This window comes from Chanodichthys erythropterus, chromosome 14 (genome assembly GCF_024489055.1).
Source record: "Chanodichthys erythropterus isolate Z2021 chromosome 14, ASM2448905v1, whole genome shotgun sequence".
NCBI classification, from domain to species: Eukaryota; Metazoa; Chordata; class Actinopteri; order Cypriniformes; family Xenocyprididae; genus Chanodichthys; species Chanodichthys erythropterus.
Genome location: NC_090234.1, coordinates 34,951,170 through 34,970,830, shown reverse-complemented (window position 1 = coordinate 34,970,830; position 19,661 = coordinate 34,951,170). Strand labels below are relative to the sequence as shown.

General features: G+C 37.3%; 1 protein-coding gene across 3 annotated transcripts in view; it reads left to right on the top strand.

The window, feature by feature from the left end:
- The window catches only part of sema5ba (sema domain, seven thrombospondin repeats (type 1 and type 1-like), transmembrane domain (TM) and short cytoplasmic domain, (semaphorin) 5Ba), a 162,705-nt gene that overhangs the window by 122,795 nt on the left and 20,249 nt on the right, over positions 1-19,661 (top strand). For all 3 annotated transcript variants that reach the window (XM_067410196.1, XM_067410197.1, XM_067410198.1), the window contains 7 exons: positions 3,504-3,639; positions 3,934-4,141; positions 4,290-4,497; positions 16,661-16,778; positions 17,037-17,218; positions 17,569-17,712; positions 18,915-19,062. In XM_067410196.1, the coding sequence (XP_067266297.1) occupies positions 3,504-3,639; positions 3,934-4,141; positions 4,290-4,497; positions 16,661-16,778; positions 17,037-17,218; positions 17,569-17,712; positions 18,915-19,062 (1,144 nt within the window). The remainder of the gene's footprint in view (positions 1-3,503; positions 3,640-3,933; positions 4,142-4,289; positions 4,498-16,660; positions 16,779-17,036; positions 17,219-17,568; positions 17,713-18,914; positions 19,063-19,661) is intronic.

Here is a 19,661-nt window from a genome sequence, read left to right as displayed (position 1 = left end):
GTTCTGTCAGGTTGGATGGTAAACGTTGGTGGACAGCCATTTTTAGGTCTCTCCAGAGATGCTCAATTGGGTTTAAGTCAGGGCTCCGGCTGGGCCATTCAAGAACAGTCACGGAGTTGTTGTGAAGCCACTCCTTCGTTATTTTAGCTGTGTGCTTAGGGTCATTGTCTTGTTGAAAGGTAAACCTTCGGCCCAGTCTGAGGTCCTGAGCACTCTTAAGAAGGTTTTCGTCCAGGATATCCCTGTACTTGGCCGCATTCATCTTTCCCTCAATTGCAACCAGTCGTCCTGTCCCTGCAGCTGAAAAACACCCCCACAGCATGATGCTGCCACCACCATGCTTCACTGTTGGGACTGTATTGGACAGTTGATGAGCAGTGCCTGGTTTTCTCCACACATACCGCTTAGAATTAAGGCCAAAAAGTTCTATCTTGGTCTCATCAGACCAGAGAATCTCATTTCTCACCATCTTGGCAAACTCCATGCGGGCTTTCATGTGTCTTGCACTGAGGAGAGGCTTCCGTCGTGCCACTCTGCCATTAAGCCCCGACTGGTGGAGGGCTGCAGTGATGGTTGACTTTCTACAACTTTCTCCCATCTCCCGACTGCATCTCTGGAGCTCAGCCACAGTGATCTTTGGGTTCTTCTTTACCTCTCTCACCAAGGCTCTTCTCCCCCGATAGCTCAGTTTGGCCGGACGGCCAGCTCTAGGAAGGGTTCTGGTTGTCCCAAACATCTTCCATTTAAGGATTATGGAGGCCACTGTTCTCTTAGGGACCTTAAGTGCAGCAGAAATGTTTTTGTAACCTTGGCCAGATCTGTGCCTTGCCACAATTCTGTCTCTGAGCTCTTCAGGCAGTTCCTTTGACCTCATGATTCTCATTTGCTCTGACATGCACTGTGAGCTGTAAGGTCTTATATAGACAGGTGTGTGGCTTTCCTAATCAAGTCCAATCAGTATAATCAAACACAGCTGGACTCAAATGAAGGTGTAGAACCATCTCAAGGGTGATCAGAAGAAATGGACAGCACCTGAGTTAAATATATGAGTGTCACAGCAAAGGGTCTGAATACTTAGGACCATGTGATATTTCAGTTTTTCTTTTTTAATAAATCTGCAAAAATGTGAACAATTCTGTGTTTTTCTGTCAATATGGGGTGCTGGGTGTACATTAATGAGGAAAAAAATGAACTTAAATGATTTTAGCAAATGGCTGCAATATAACAAAGAGTGAAAAATTTAAGGGGGTCTGAATACTTTCTGTACCCACTATGTATATATATATATATATATATATATATATATATATATATATATATATATATATATATATATATATATATATATATATATATAGTTGTAAAACATCTGTAAAAAAGCTGTAAAAAATCATTCTGAAAATGATTCCAATGATATCGTTCCACTGTGACATTATCGTTAGAGTTATGGTATGGACTCCTCTATTCCAAAGGAATTTTAGAGTGATTATAAACTTTATAGTTATAGTTATCATTATATATATTATCATTATTGTCCTTGGTGTAAATAGGCCTGTATATATTTGTAAACTAGTGAATGAATATGAAAGGGTTAGCAACTGGTTCTAAAACCTTTGGAAGATATATTACACTGTATGATGTGGCAGATGAGTAGCGGGTCTGAGTCCTGAGTTGTAATGCCGTCAGTTTGGTTATAGAATGTTGTGACACTTTTATTTATAATAAGTTTTTTGTGAAATGGTGTGTAAATGTAACTGTATTTAGAAGTCTGAATCAGGACTAGCAATTGTATTCTGCTGCTGTGTGAAGGCGGCAGCTATAGGTAGTTGGCAGGGAAGCAGCTCACTAGCTTTTTTCTTTCTCTAGAAGTAAAATAAAATAAACTTGTGTCTCATAACAAAGTTTCAGAGACTTGCTTTTGAATGTTAGAGTGAAAGAGAGAAAATAGCTTGAGATAATTGGCTGTCCTGTCAGAGCCTGCTCTGTCCTCACAGACTAGGGCTGACCGGTTTAGAGCCAATGTTTCATCTGCGCACCAGCCTTTTGAGCTGCACTGCCAAGAGCCTCTCACTTTACCTCGCTAATTTTCCATGTTGAACCCCTCATATGTAGTCCCCAGAGTTGAGCTGCAGAACCAGGCTTGAATGTTCTTCAAGTCCATGCCTCACCAGGCCACATAACAAGAGCCCAAGCCAGACACCAGCGTCTGGCAGGCCGAGTCCCCCTCCTGGAGCTCTGCCCATGAACCCATCTGTCTGTGGCTCCGGCATTACCGCCACAGTTATTGCTGCTCATTTTTGTGCGGTCTCAACAGCTCAAAATAATGAATATAGTAACAAGAATAACTTCCCAATTTTAGTTATCTTCTCAGTTGACATCATTTGTGTAACCTGTGACCTAACATCTAAATAGCCATGTGATCTACTCAACCCTTTATAAGGGATTTTCACACTGCGTTTATCATGGGTTATTGTCACACTTGGGTTTAGCACCGCTTTTTACCTGGGGTTATGAAACCCTGCTCCGGAGCAAATAAAAATGTTTAAGTTTGAAAATAATTAGCCTATTAAGTCTTTAAGTATTTGGTGCTGTGATGAACAACATTGCGAATACAAAAAAATAATAATTCGTAATAAATAATTTTTTAGTATGTTGAAGTGCCCTTTCATTGCATTTTCATTATCGTGATGTATCGTATTACCAGATATCGGCACATGTCTAGTTGTAAGTTTAAGCAGTAAAGCAGCATATGCTTAGTTCAAAATGAACTTTTTTGTTAATAATTTTTTTGTAAAATTAAATATGGCTCTGGTCACTAGGAGCCTCTGGCACCCCTCCAAACTCTACATAGGGACATTCTGAATGCTCAAGGGACATTTCTCAGGGTAACAGTGAAGTGACAAAGACCTTTCTTTGTCACTACAGCAGCTCCTGAAACTGCCCTGTCATCTGAACAAAATTCAGTCTGGTAACGAGAATAACCACCCAATCCATCCACTCCAGAGCTCATCTCTGCTCCTGACAGCTTACTTGGGTCTCTGGGCCACCTGTCACTCAAATCGATGGAGTTAATTAAGTCACAATGCATTTGAGAATATTTCATGCCAGAAGAAGCTGGCAAGGTCTTCTTGGATGAACAGATTATGAACTTTTATGTTTGTCTCAAGATTCTATATTGTATAACTTTTTGCAGCCCTTGAGGTCATTTTGACAATACCATTTTGGTAAGGTACATACATGGTCAGTGGAGGTCCATCAGCTGTATGCTATATGTGGGAAACCTCATACACAAAAGATGAAAATACGTTCCGTCATATTATTTTCAAGAACAACCAATTCAAGTAAAATTAACCTGAATGGCATTTATCTGCAGTCCCAATATTAAAGAACCGTTAACTTATTGTGAATGTCTTTTATATTGGTGGTCTTTGTGTATACATATGCATAAGTTTTCAACATATGTTTTCATTGTGCTAAACTTTACTCTCTTTCTTGTGACGCAGGAACAGCATTGCTGCCTCTGCAGTTTGCGCGTACAACCTCAGCGCAATCACACAGGCTTTCAACGGGCCCTTCCGCTCCCAGGAGAACCCTCGCTCTACGTGGCTGCCCACCCCGAACCCCATCCCTAACTTCCAGGTGCATCATTCCCCTTGAATCCCTTTTACATTTTGTTCTCTGTGTGTGTGTGTGTGTCTGGAACAAACAGCCAATAGATAAATTCTATCAGCCTGGCACTGTGAAGGTAATTGCTCAATACCAGCTGGGTGTACCTGCATGCATCGTAATTCACATTTATTGTCTACTTTCCTATAAAATGACATGGTGAGAAGTTTTCATTTGTTTGGATAAGTTTTTTGTGAGTTTATATTTGCACTGCCCTGCTTGACCTCTGCACTAATTAATGAGTCTAACCCTCATGACACTTACCAGTGTGGGACCATAGAGGAAGAAGGGCCTAATGAAGGACTAACTGAACGCAGTCTGCAGGACGCCCAGCGGCTCTTCCTCATGAATGACGTGGTTCAGCCAGTTTCTGTGGACCCGCTGGTCTGGCAGGATGATGTGCGCTTCTCTAAGTTGGTTGTTGATATTGTGCAGGGGCAGGACAATTTGCACCATGTCATGTACATAGGCACAGGTAATTAGACCTTGAGGAGTTAGACAAAGTCAAACTTAGTCACTTCAGTTTTGTATTTTCAAAAAGTTTATCACCAAATCCTTATATAAATACCATTAGTTATGCAGCCTTGTGTAATTATGCTTTGCCTTCTGTTCTGACTTATCAGAGTATGGAACTATTCTTAAGGCCCTGGCAACCACAAATAAGAGCCTGCAAGGTTGCTACTTGGAGGAGATGCAACTCTTCCCTCCTGGCCTGCGTGAACCAATCTTGAGCCTTCAGATACTCCATGGCGACAGGACTCTTTTTGTGGGCCTGAATGACAAAGTGCTCAAGATCCCTCTGGCAAGATGCTCCAGCTACAAAACAGAATTGTGAGTGACATGTTTAATCTGTACATTTCGTGCTGCTATCAACTCCCAAAATCAAGGTCTTCAAATCGCATTCATTTGTCTGGCATTTGCAGGTATTAGGTTGGGATGTGCAAACCTGCATATTTTAAAAATGGACTGGTTGCTGTATCTCCAGTCGCTTAACAAGCCTTATGGATGCCTTGAGTAATTATTCTAGTTTTAGGTTACCAGATTAACCCAGTCAGATGTGACAGAATGGAACAGATTGCACGGGTTTTGAAGGGTTTCACTATTTTTAACTTGACATGCTGTTTTAAAGACACAGTGCTTGTGGCAAGACAGTGGCTAAAACAGTCTGAATGTATATGGCTATAGTGGGGGCGGATTGAAGTAGATGAATTTTACAAGCACATTGTCTAAAATTCAATATATATGAAGATTTCAGATGCAAAACATCTAAGTCTTGTCATTTTAAGCATTTTTATCAGGCTCCTGTTTAGGTTCAGTAATTTCACTTTAATGGCAATGATTATTATTGATTATATAATTATTATTATTCAGTTATTGAAAAAGGATAGAAACATATAGAAACATGCATCGTAACAATGGTAAGCCGGCTCATACGCACGCCATCATTCATCTTGAAATCAAATGATTTGCTTCTCGTTTTCTGGTTCTGTGAACTTATAGGCTTTTGCTGACAAAGGAAAGTGGCATTTAGAAGTTTCTCCCAACGAACTGGTATTTCTGAATAGGCTGAGGCTGGAATTTAATGGGTTTGAAGTGAAAGTATTTGATGAACTTATACTATGTGCAGAGAGTTCGCTGAATATCATTATCTCATTTTTGATGGAGGTGGCTTTAGCGGCTTTTGCATCTGAAGTCTTCATATATACAGTACTGTGCAAAGGTCTTAGGCCACCACCAGCTTTGTTGTTTTAGCAATGTTTTAATGATTTAGCAATGTTTTAATGTTTTAATCCATATTTATTTATTTATTTGTCTTTATTATGATATAAACAAAAAATACAATAAATCTGTACACAAAATGTAAAAAAAAAAAAAAAAAAAAAAAAAAAGCAGAACAAAATGGCTTCTTTAAGCAGAAATCAGTATTTAGTGTGACCTCCTGGACTTCTTCAAAGAAGAAAATCTGAGAAACTTCTCATCAGATTTTGAACATTTTCTTGGCCTTCCATTCCTTTTCCATTCCATTGAGGTTTAAGAGAGACAATTCCTGCTATTGCTCAAGTGTAAGGGGAGGTCATCAAATACTTGCTACTTCAGCCCATAGAAGTCATTTTTTTCCTTTTTTTTTTTTTTTCAGTTTTTTTAATTCTGCGTACAAATTTCCTGTATTTTATGGTTATATTCTAATAATAAGATGTGGAAATAATTATTTACAGTCATTATACCATTACTAAAACAACATCTAATGGTGACCTAAGACTATATATACATTAATATATACATACCACCCCCCAATACCCAGTCAACCTCACTAATCAACTAGTTAATTGTTCGACAAATAATCAACTAGTCGACCATTGTGACCAAGTATTTAGACAACTTCATGCACATGCGTTTCGGGCCTTTTAGTTTTCAGGGACAATACCTGCTTTCTCATTAGGCTGGAGGTGTTGGGTGACAGCAGACCCAGGTTGAGGTGCATGAATGGCTCCTTTCACATTGGTGAGAGCTCTTGTTACCCACCTCTGTGGATTTATACCCTTGATCTGTCATTGGAAAAGAAATTCCTCCTCACAAGTGACTGAAGCAGTAAGTGGAGCACCGTTTGACAGCCCCTGTGTATTCTATCAAAGCTTTCCATCAACTTCCAACTCCAAATGCAGGGTGGGGACAACAGTCAGGCTCAATTTGCCAGAGGAGCACATAGAGCACTCTGTCCGCTCTCTGCACGCCGCGCATGAAGGTGAAAGATCGAGTGTGGGTCTGGATGAATGAGGGCGAGATAAAGGAAGCTAGGAGGGTTCAAAGGAAAGAGGAACTGTGCCGTCTCGAGTGAATGGTTTTCTGTGAGGGCAAACATATTTGACTTCAAGTAGATGATTAGTCAGCACTTTGATTTCACTTCTCAGTATGTGTGCACACTTTCTCTCATGCACAGATTAACACACAAGGCTATGTGGTGAAAGCTGAGGGAGTTGCATACTAAACAAGGTGTAGGTGAGATGTGAGAGATGGAGTGGAAGCGGACGTTGCCAGCTCTATTTAAAACCCAGCAGGGAGGAACAATCACAATGGGCTCCAAGGGCAGGCCAGAGAAGAGAGTCTTTAATCCTTAATCCGTAATTTCTGCAACTTCCAAAGTACCTTCACCTTTGAACACAATACAGCAGCGCTTTGACATTTCATTAAAGCCGTACTCTCACATGAAACGTCATAGAGGTGTGACAGGCCTGCATATGAGCTGCAGTTTTTAATCACCTCCTGCTGCACTAGCCAGCTTAATCTCCTTGAGCTTTAACTGAAACAAATCATCAGATCATGGAGGAGGTGGACTGATGCTAGAGACCTTGTATATTTAATTATAGAATGTTGAGTGTCAAGTCATATTTATTTGTATAACGCTTTCCCCAATACACATTGTTTTAAAGCATCTGTACAGTGATACTGTTCTGTCTGTAATCCCTTAATGCTTTAATATTGATACGATGTATAACGATGATCCTTGATCCTTCTAGCTGATATAAATAATCTAGATCTAGCTTAGACATTTAGTAAATATCGCTAGCTGTAATAATAAGCGCATTTCAAAAACAACCCAACATTTAGCAGCCATATTTATTTAAAAATGCTTTAAAAGTATATAAAACATATTAGCATATCATAGCCCAGTTTTGCCATATTTATCAGAAAATGCTTTGAAAATATAAACAAATCTTGCATATTACGATATTTAAAAATAAAATAATAAAAAAAAGTAAATAAAAAGGAAAAAAATAATTTAGCATGTAACAGCCCAATTTGGTCAGAATGATAAAAAAACACATTCTAAAGTATATTTAAATATGTCTCAATTTATACAGTTTAGCCCCAACTTGCCTCAACACACCTGCCTGGAAGTTTCTAGTGTGCCTTGCTGTGTTGCAGTGTGCCTACTTGTACTGTGCCCTAAAAGTATGTACTGTTTTTGTGAAAAAAAAGGACATACTTTTGATTGTGTAGCAGAATAGTAGGCAAGCTTTGGGACATACTACCTCATCACAATTGCACCTTTAACGGACCGCTGTGTTGCTTAGCTACATGCATTCTGTAACCCTTTAAACTGCCCTGTCAATCATTTTGCCACAGTTAAAAGTGTACATGTTTAATTTAACTTTATTTCCTACCATATCGGAGAGAAATCTAGTAACTCATTGATCTGCCAGTCATGGGTCTTTCATGTGGAGAACTCACTTAATTTGTTTGCATAGTGATGCATTTAAAGGTTAATGACCAAACATATCTTTATAAAAGTTCACAATGATGTTGCAGATGAAATATAATGTGGATAACACTGAATTAATTGTCAGGTTACATACTGATTATTAATCACTCAAACCCCTTTATCTAAACCACTCTACTTACTGTCGGTCTCACACATCTGCCATGTTTGTAGTTTTTTGACACGTTTTATTCATGTTTGTAGTTTTAATCCAATCCTTGTCCAATGCGCAATGGGTTAAAGGCAATATTAGCCATTAGAGTGTGTATGGATCTGTACTTCGGATTCTAATCAGAAACCATTTCAACATACTACGATTTGTGACACACTAATTATAATTTCAAATACTATTTAGGATGGATAGTATGCAAATTGGGATGCAGCAACGAAGTAAGTAAGACCTTGGTTAGCTGTTTTAGGTGTTTTTAATTGGGGTTGGAGCTGAACTTTGCAGGACAGTGGCCCTCCAGGAGATCGATTGGACACCCCTGGCTTAGACATATATATATAAAAAAATGCAAATTCTGTCATTATTTTTTTTTTTCTTTTGTGCATCACAAAATGAGCAAAAAAGTAAAATGGACTATGTTTATATGCTTTTGTTCGCTTTTCGGAAAAACTAACCAGCACAGTCTTCATAATATTTCCATTTGTGTTCCTTGGAAGAAAGAGACGCTATCTTAAAACTATCTTACGCTATCTTATCTCTTGTTGCCGTTTTCATAACCTAGAGCTGCTGCTGAGACATGTCACAATGATTCTCAGGGAATGTCAAGTAGTAGGGATAATGTATGTATAATAATACCTTCGAATATAAATATAGATCTTATCATATAAATTTGAATATTATATGATGGATTTTTTTTGTGAAATCTGACCCCAAAAAAAAGCTTTTTCTCCAGGGTTTTTTATTTTATTTTTATTGTTGCCCCATATTGTAGAACCAGACACATTGCTTGTTGTTTGGCAAGTTGTGTTTGGACCAAAGCAACCTAAAGAAAGTTTCTGTAGGTCAAATGCAAATAAGGCATGTGAGATTGTATCAGTGATGTGAGAGACAAATACGGCGTTGCCCTTGTTGTGAGGAAACAAATCAAATCAATGCAAACAAAACAGACGAAAAGAATAGCAGGCTTTTCAAAATGTAATGGCTCGGCATATAATTACTTTAAAATCATTATGCTTCTGTTCACAGTTGCTGCCCTTTTGCAGCTATTTCTCTTTACAGATGAAAAGAGACAAAGAGAACGCTCCCAAAGTCTGGCCGCTCTTGCCTTTAAATAAGTGTTTATTAATGACTTAATCTACATTATTGGTGGTTGTGGTTTGAATGCAGTGTGATAATTAAAGTTTGATCCCTTGAAACTCTCTTTTCTGATAATGTTCATGGACCTTAGCCTCTGGCCTTTGCTTTAAAAAACTTTAAAAAACTCATTTACTCTGATCAGCAAATTGATTGTTTGTCGGGATCTAAAGGGACCAACCCGCTGGGCCAGATTGATAAACTTAAAAATGGCGATTCCTAATCAAGGATGAAACAAATGTGCAAGATGATGGACTGGATCCTTACAGAGATTTCCTCCGAGCAACGGAGGTGTAGGTGGGAAAAAAGTTCTTCTGATATTCACCATTTACAAGTATATGCCATTGGATCTTAGCAGGGATGTGAAACCTGCATGTTTTCAAAGACAAGTGCTCGACTAATTAGTCTTATGGAAGTGAAGTACTGAATAATTAGGCTGGTTTTGGGTTCACTTGTCCCTGATTCAGCCAACAAAATATTGAAAAAGTATTTCCAAAAATGTTTCCAGTGAGCAGAGAACTACAAAAAAAAAACAAACATGGGTTGTGAAAATATGACATGACCTAAGATTAAGACATAACAACTCCTCAAAGCTTAATTTTCATCATATTAATTATGACATCTATCCTCACTAAGGTCTATTGATGAAGTATTTTACATTCAGCAGCCTAATTAGAGACAGCAGTGCAGTCTGTGCTAACAGTTTTGATGATGTGATGATGTGTAGATGATGAGATGATGATGTCTTGGAGCGCTGTTAGGAATGTGGGTTTGAGGTTACAAACATCTTCCGCAAGCAGAGCATACAGCAAACAGCCCAAACCACAAGATTTACTGAGAAAACCACAAATATGTTTTTACAGCTTTCCTTTTCCACTTCTTCTGATGTGGCAAACCCATGTTCCCATGTCTACAGAGATTCTTGGTCACATCAGAGCATTTGTGTTTGTGGAGGATTTTTGCTGTAACAATCACTGCATGTTGCAGTTTTAGAACTCTCTTGATTTATGGATGGTCAGGTGTAGGGCATCCTGGATATTTTTTAAGCCTTGTGTCAGTATTTCATGTATTTTTGAATATTTTTGCATATACTCTGAAATTAGTACTGTCAACCAAGTAGCTTTTTTAGTTAAGTGCATTCAAACAGTTTGATTAAAACCTAAAACATAGTAAAAATCTAGGTAAAAATAAAGATTTTTCAATAAATCAACACAAAGAAGATTTTCATTTTCATTTACACTACCATCCAAAAGTTTAAAGTCAGTTCTTTTAAATAAATTAATACTTTTAGTCAGCAAGGACACATTAAACTGATCAAAAGTGACAGTGGACTTTTACATTGGGGAAAAAAAGAATCTTTCAAATATATGGTGTCTTTTGAACTTTCTATTCACCAAAGGATTCTGAAAAAAATGTATCGTGGTTTCCACAAAAATATTATTATTATTAATATTATTTTTTCAACATTGACAATAATAATCAGCATATTAAAATGATTTCTGAAGGATCACGTGACACTGAAGACTGAAGTAATGGCTGCTGAAAATTCAGCTTTGATCACAGGAATAAATTCCATTTTAAAATAGTTTACAATAGAAAAGTTATTTTAAATTGTAGTAATTTCACAGTATTGATGCTTTTACTCTATTCGTGTACATATACAGTAAAAGCATAAAAGCATGGTGAACATAAGAGACATTTTTCAAAAACGTTAAAACAGTTTCAAATGGTAGTAGACCAATATAACAATACATCATATAAAAACAGCTACAAATTTAACTAGTTTTATGACAACGCCTTTCTCGGTTTTAGAAAAATTGCTGGTTTTATCTTCACAGGGAGGGAATCATGATCATCACCTTTGTGTGCTTAACCTCAGGTTGCACCAGCATAATTGTCTCCGCCATAATGCTGCATTCGTGTTGTGTTAAAATTAGCGCAATTACAAGCTGACAACTTGAGATTCTACTCTGAGCTGAGCATGATTTGTTTCTATGGCAACCCTCAGAATGCCGAAAAGGTTCCATGTGTGGTTGTGTTGTTGGTGACTGCAAAATATTTAATCACTACATTAATTCACCTCTATGCTTTTAAAAAATAAGAACAAAAAAGTGTAACACTGAAAAATAGCATATAAAAAAGAAATATATATATATATATATATATATCTATATATATATATATATATATATATATATACACAGCTATGGAAAAAATTAAGAGACCACTTAACATTGATTTCTGAACTTGGAGTGGTCTCTTAATTTTTTCCATAGCTGTATATATATATATATATATATATATATATATATATATATGGATGTATGTAGACATTTAATTGTTGAAGATGTTGCCATTTTCCATGAAGTGAGAAAAGTCAATGCTTTCATAAAATGTAGTTTCCAATATGTAAGCACAAATTTGAATATGTTTTTCTAGTCAAAAACTTTTAATTTCACTGTTCCTTGCTATGGTAATATCATCAAATTTCCCTGGTCATGTGGTGATAAATATATTTTCTAAACGGTCCTTTACCTGTGGCTAAGCCTTATAGCCAGTCTGTAAGAAATTCTCATTTCAGAGGCCCCGTCTGACCCTAAAAATTTACAGCTCCTGTTGCCGCCAGCTTGTCAACAGGGTGCTAAAAAACACAGGGTTTGAGAGCTTGCAGATTGTTTGAGCACACTGCCCAACACTTCAGCAACTGGTGGAGCTGCAAAGAGAGGAAAGGCAGGGAAAGAAAGTAATCAGAAGGTGAGAGCATTTATTACCACTGGCTTTTAACTGACTCTCCACTGGCAGAGTCCCAAAATTGAAGCCATTTTTCTCATGTGCTTTCTCCCATTCTTGATTAAGACTGCGCTGTCTTGAATTTCTGACAAATAGCATCTTTTCTTCTTCTCCTGTGATGAAGCCATTAAAGCCATCTGACCATCTTATCTCCGTCTGAGCTAAGCTGTCATGATTGGTGTGTGTGGAAATCTCTAAAGCTGAAATTTATGGGACCTGTTTGGCTGTGGTGTTTTCCTATATATGTGTATATATATATATATATATATATATATATATATATATATATATATATATATATATATATATATATATATATATATATATATATATTAATGATGTCATAATAAGGAGAAAATAAAATTTTGAGAATTTGAGGTAATTTTTCTCTTCTATTTCACACTAGAAAGCATTAACAGTATGTAACATGCAGAGAATTAATTGACAGTTATAGTGTTTGTATAATAAATGTGTGTGACAAAGCTAGTTTTATTGATTCTGAGCGTAGTGTTAATAGTGCATCCATAAAAACAAACTTTCGGCCCTTGTTTACAATGAAAAGGTCATGAATTGCTATTAAAAGGACAGCAATAACTATTTGCCTTTGTTCATCTTTTTTAAAGGCCTATAAAATGGACAGTATTTTTTTACAGCCCTCCAAATGACTTTAAAACCTCTATTAAACCTCCAAATAGGATGAAAGATTGATTGTCTTCTGTCCACTGCCTTGCCACATTGTTTTATGTATTACTTTTTTTTTTGCACTATTTAAAATTTTACAAGCAATGTCTTGTGGCTTTGCTGTTGAAATAGTGCGCTGTACGAAAACCATGTTAAATTATACAGCAGTATGATTTGTGTTGGTTTGTGTTGCTTTTGTTTTAGCACTTCTTCCATGCACAGGAACCTTGAATTAAGGTGCATTTCTATGAATTGGCCCTCAAGTGTACTAACTTATTTTTTACAGCAGGTTATTTTTAAAATAGGTGAGCTTTGTGACTGACTGCAAGGCTAGACGGCTGAGTTTTTCTGCTGTGCTCGTCCTTTTCCTTGAGACGGTGGTCAGCTTGTGAAAATCTCTCTCTACGGAGTGCAAGTTGCAGGACTCAGGAGAAAAAAAGAAACACCTTCAGGAGGTCGTTAATTGAGTTTTTTTCTTCACTAGGTCAGCTGGCAGAGTCCTGAGAGCAGTCGAGTCTTGGCAGTGCCCCAGGGCTGTGTCCTGAGCTCATCAGTAAAACAGGCTACTGCTGTATGCCAACCGGAATGTCAAATCAGCATTCCTTCCACGCCGGCACATTTTCATAGTCTTAAGAGATTACATGGACGGCTGGCTTTCACTTTGGTCCGCGGGAGTGGATCTTCCACTGTAATTAATGAAATCACTGCAAAAGTTTTTTGTTTAAATGGGTAGTTCTCGTAGGTCAGGGCCCTGAGGGCTAGTGTTTCTGCCCTCTGTAATGGGGGTAATTGGGCCTTAGATGTGCACAAGGAACATGTCGTTATTCTCTCTATCCTCACATCGTTTTAACTGGTTGGAGCCATTTATTTTTTTCAATTATGCACTACCTATATAAAGCTAGGAGTGCTCCAGCTAATTTATTTTTGTTTATTCCTGTCGCGTTATAGCTGCCGTTATATTCAGAAACTAACAAGATGATGATAGGGCCTGTTTCATGCACCTCACATCTGATGCAACTGACGCATATTTGTTTCAGCAAAATTCACAGTGCATGCACCCCTTTTTGAAAACACTTATGATTGAATCCGGATGACTTAAGCAGTTTCGCATAAAGTTGAGTATTACTAATTTTTTTGGCGCTCTGTTGGCTCGCTGCGCTCTGCTGTCAATCCCACAATCCCTCACATGAGCCTGCCACTCAGCTCATATAGATAATTGATTGAAAATGCTTGCTTGCTTTAGTGTTAGTAGACACGTATGGTCATTGTGGCGTGGTGAGGCACATTGGGTTGCGATGACTGTGAACTTGTGATAGGAAAATTGCTGTTGAGGTCCTATATTAGTACTCTGACTATTTATAGTGACATGATTCATGATATCATGATATTTTTAGTGATATTTGTGAATTGTCTTTCTAAATGTTTCGTTAGCATGTTGCTAATGTACTGTTAAATGTGGTTAAAGTTACCATCGTTTCTTACTGTATTCACAGAGACAAGAGCCGTCGCTATTTTCATTATTAAACACTTGCAGTCTGTATAATTCATAAACACAACTTCATTCTTTATAAATCTCTCCAACAGTGTGTAATGTTAGCTTTAGCCACAGAGTACTATCAAACTCATTCAGAATCAAATGTAAACATCCAAATAAATACTATACTTACATCTGACGCATGCATGCAGTATGCATGACAAACATGGGGGGGCAGGGAGCGCGCAATTTAAAGGAGCCGCAGCCTGAATCGGTGCATAGTTAATAATGCCCCAAAATAGGCAATTAAAAAAAATCTATGGGGTATTTTGAGCTGAAACTTCAGACACATTCAGGGGACACCTTAGACTTATATTACATCTTGTAAAAACTGGTTCTAGAGCACCTTTAAATCAATGGTGTGCAGTTTTTTTTAGAGGCTAGCAATAACAAGCTTGCTTTCAAAGCATCTCTCCAAAGCCACGCCTCTTCCAAAACACATGAATGCGCACAGCCTGATCAGAGTCTGCAAACCATCACAGTTTTCTTGTAAATTTAAAAACATAAAAGTAGTTCCATTTTAGCTGCTGTTAACGTTGAGCTAATTCCAAAAGGTACACAAGTAATAAACTACGTAAGCTGAATAGTTCAAAACAATAACAAATTATACCAAAAACAAATCAAACCATGTAATTAGGAACTGTAAAAGGTAGCTGCTGTTTGCTCTTACTCAATGTCTACAACTCTGCATAGCCTCATGTAAACCTGATATATATCAGGATGTGAAGAGATTTTAGCCAGTATAACAAAACATTTTTGGTGTGAAATTGATATTAAAAATTATGAAATTACACTGTTATCTGCTTAATATACTACAGTATTTTTGGTATTGTGACAGCCCTATTTTCTTATGAAAAAGATAAATCATATTTATTTTAAAGAGAATCTTCACTTTTTGTTTTACGATAGGGCCATCCAGGATTTATGTAAATGAAAATGTTGAAGGGTGATATGTTTTCCTTTTGCCTTGATGTTCCTGACAGACTTGAAGCGTTGGAGTGTTTTAGCACTCAGCCCAGCTCGAGCTCCCTTCTCGGCAGGATTCAGTCTTGGCACTCTGCACTGTATCAACACTCTGTGTGTTTCCTCAACCTTGAGGCTGGAACGCCAGAGGGCCAGCGCAAACAAACTGATACACTTGTGCCAAAATCAAGCCTTTCAAGCTAAAGGGAAGGTTGTAAGGCTGCTGGTGCTTTACTAACACACCGCCCCAAATTCCTGAACCCTTGAAATGGCACTCATGGCTTAACTTCATTAGTGGGTTTAGATTTAATTACACCTCATTAAGCCTCTTTTTTTTTAGCAGCTTACAAATATTTAATCAATTTCGAGGTGTTGCGTAGCAAGAGTTTTGTTGAAAGAATGGGAAATTCTCCCAGGCTTGGTTTAGATTTGTATCTGGGAATTGTAACGCCTAGGGCTGCTGTCAGTTAATGTGGAAGGTTTTTAATCTACGATGTGAGGCAAGGGAAGAAGATGTTGGATGTCTCTTCAGCTTATAAGTCAATGTGAATTTTCATTTGCAACCCATTTTTTCTTTCACTGTCTATTTAAGAGCGCAACAGAATATGCAACTTGATTTTATCCAATTATTTATCTGGGAATTGAGTGGATCATGAAAAGTGGCCATTGCATACCCCAATGAAGTCTTGCTAAAAAAATGGATTGCTATATTAGCTATTTGAAATAGCTATTTGCCATTATTGAACACCCCACAGCCCACATGGTGATGTCAGAAGATTTTTTTTTTAATTCATATATTTAATAGTGCTGTCAAATGATTAATCGTGATTAATCACATCCAAAATACACATATTTGTGTTTACATAAAATGTGTGTGTGGTGTGTATACATACATACACACATACATGTATTTATTTAAGAAATATTCTCATTATAGACAAGTATATTTATATATAATTTTTTATTATATATAAACATAAATATTTTATATATAAATATAATATATTTTTGTTAAATATATGCATGCATGTGTGTGTATTTATAAATACATAATAAATATACACAGTACACACACATATGTTATATAAACACAAACTTTTATTTTGGATGCAATTAATCGTGATTAATCATTTGACAGCACTAATATTTAATCATATGTAATAATTAATTATATATTTAATTCAATTGTATTCATATTTTTGTGGAAACTCTGATACATTTTTTTTCAGTAGGCCTATTCTTTAAGAAATAGAAAAATTAAAAAGAACAGCATTTATTTGAAATGGAAATATTTGTAACATTATAAATGTCTTTACTGCCACTTTTGATCAGTTTAATACATCATTGCTGTATAAAAGTATTAATTAAACAAAAAATATTTTTACAAATTAAATACAGTATTATTCATACACTAGCTACCTTTTTTTTTACCTTTTTGTTCTTACTCCTCCTCTTTCTATTTTAGGATGTGTTTGGATGCTCGGGACCCTTACTGTGGTTGGGACCGAAAGCAGCGCCGCTGCACCACCATAGAGGACAGTTCCAACATGAGCCAGTGGTTCCAGAACATCACTGCCTGCCCGGTAAGGACCAGCCATTTAAAGAGTCCACCACACTCACTGCTTCATGCATGACTGACGTTTCGACACATGTCCACCATCTCCATAGCTCTCAGTCAGTCTCCCACTGCAGCTTTGAAATCGGTGTTGCGTGAAAGGTGCTATGCCGCATGATTGATAACATCACTTGAGGCAGCTGCTTTGTGGTCGTTATTTTTTAGGACTGAGATTCTGCACGCACCCAACCTTCAAATTTGCACGTTTTTTTCTCATTAATTCCAGCTGAGGAACCAAACCGCAGATGGCGCATACGGGCCCTGGGCTCCATGGCAACCCTGTAGCCATGATGACGGCGAAGGCACCAGTACGTGTCTTTGTCGATCGCGAGCATGCGATAGCCCATCCCCTCGCTGCGGAGGTAAAAACTGTGAGGGTCCCACCATTGAGGTGTCCAACTGTTCAAGGCAAGTAAAAAGTTGTGCTTTTTTTTTTTTTTTTTTTTGTCTGCCGCTATCCTGCATCCAAGGTGCTGAAAGTGAATAGTGTTTTTCGCAGAAGTGGCAGTTCTCTCATCACGCAAGAATCACTGCAGGAACTGAGCACTTTAGCAAATTGAGAACGTTTCCCAATCAAAATTCCTTACCAAAGCTGTCCTCTTTCTCTTCCATCACGCCACATTAGCCTTATCAATTGCGGCAGTGCAGCTGAGAAAAAAAGTATTTCTGTATCCCAACTGAGAATATGGGCTCTTACCCATCACTTCTTGCCGAGATTCACTGATGCTCACTGTTTTTTTCTTTCTTTTTTTCTGTAGAAATGGAGGATGGACACCCTGGTCGTCCTGGGGCCAGTGCAGCACAAGTTGTGAGATTGGGTTTGAAGTCCGCCAGCGATCCTGTAACAATCCTTCGCCCAGGCATGGGGGCCGTGTGTGTGTGGGGCAAAGCAGAGAACAGAGGTAAGAACAATCTTGCACTTTAAAAAAAAAAAAAAAAAATCACAGCTTGAAAAGTATCAATTTTAATTAGATATTCATCAGTTATATAATATACAGATTTGGTAATATAATTAAGGAGCCTCAAATTAGATTTGATTAGCTCTCACATGAGGAAGATTTTTTTTTTAATGGACCCCCTGAGATCCACTTAGAATGTTTGTCAAAGTCATTATTTTGTTTTATATTTCAATTTTCACCCTTTGAAAACTGTAAAAAAAGAAAAGAAAAAATTGTCATTTTGCCACAAGAGCAAGACTGACATTATTTTCCCATTGTTTGCTCTAAAGTGTATTATATTACTTTTTTTCATTAAAATAAATGTTTATATTGACCTATAAAAACACAACAAAAAATACTCCATGACTGTATTCCAAGTCTTCTGACGTTATGTAATGATGAGATGACTGAAATTTTCATTTACATTTATGCAATTACCAGATGCTTGAGAAAACGTGACTTACAATAGAGAAACAAAAGCAATTCATCACAGAGCCAACAATATTCATAATATACAATGTCAGGTTTACTAGACAACTAGATAAGGAAGAAAGCTAGAGAAAAGGAGAAATGCAGAGAGTAAAAAGATGATTTTATGTGTGTGTGTGTGTGGTCCTGGTAAACGTTACGTTATGAGGACAAAATGCCCCCACAAAAACGGCAATATCCGAAATTTGTTGGTCCCCTTGAGGAAAAAGCTTATAAATCAGACTAAGTGATGTTTTTTGAAAATATACAAGTGCACAAATGCAGAACGTTTTCTGTGATGGATACTGTAGGTTTAATAGTAGGGGATTGAATATATAGTTCGTACAGTATAAAAATCATTATATCTATGGAATGTCCCCATAAAACATGAAAACCCAACAAGTGTGTGTATGTAAGTGTGTGTGCATTAAGTTAAATTTAAAATCATTATTATTTGATAATCTTCCCCTCTGCTGCAACTGTTAAATCAAATGTGATGCAGGTTAGACGTTAATAACATTAAATGTCATAGGTTCAAGTTAAGTATCTCATGACCAAATGCAATGTTTTCAAACCTGTGGGAATTTTTCTTAATATATGACCCCTTTAAGCTAATATTTCTCTTGAGTTTTATCAACTCAGAGCAGACCAACTTATTATTCATGATATCAGTGAAACATATTTTTTCTGCTCACCAGATTCTGCAATGAGAAGGTGTCGTGCCCTCAGCCCATCTTCTGGTCATCATGGTCTCCCTGGTCCAAGTGCAGCTCAGATTGTGGAGGAGGGGTGCATTCGCGCTCCAGGAACTGTGAGAATGGAAATAGCTGTCCAGGGTGTGCGCTGGTACGTACACCTGAAGTACACACACAAACACACACACACACACACGCTGTAGCCTTGAAGCCTCCTGCTTGACCATGATAACCAAGCAGCTCTCCTCCCAGAAAGATATGTGTGATGTACTGTAAAAGTGGAGCTTATCTGTGATTCAAGATATACTGAGTGGCCTAGACATATTTGCACAGTACACTGTTTCATTTTGAAGATTTATGCATTTCTAAAACTGTCAGTTACTTTCAGCTGATCATCTACACTGCCTGCCAGTGGCCTCATTCATCATCTTCAAAATGAGAAATAAATAAAACTAATTATTCATATGTGTATGTGTATATATATATATATATATAATGTCTTCCCACTTTAAACTGAGTATATTCATTTTATACAAGAAAAAATACATTTCTAAGTCCCAGTTTAAACTAACTCTTTTAGTAAGGTAATCATATTAACTGAAGAACCATTTAAAAATCCCATATAAGTGATTTTAGGACAACAAATCAAACCACAACAAAACATATTATGGCATTGTGCAATTCGGTTTCATGCCGAGAATCCATTACACAAAATGCATCATAAATCTCTCTCCAAAACATACATATTTG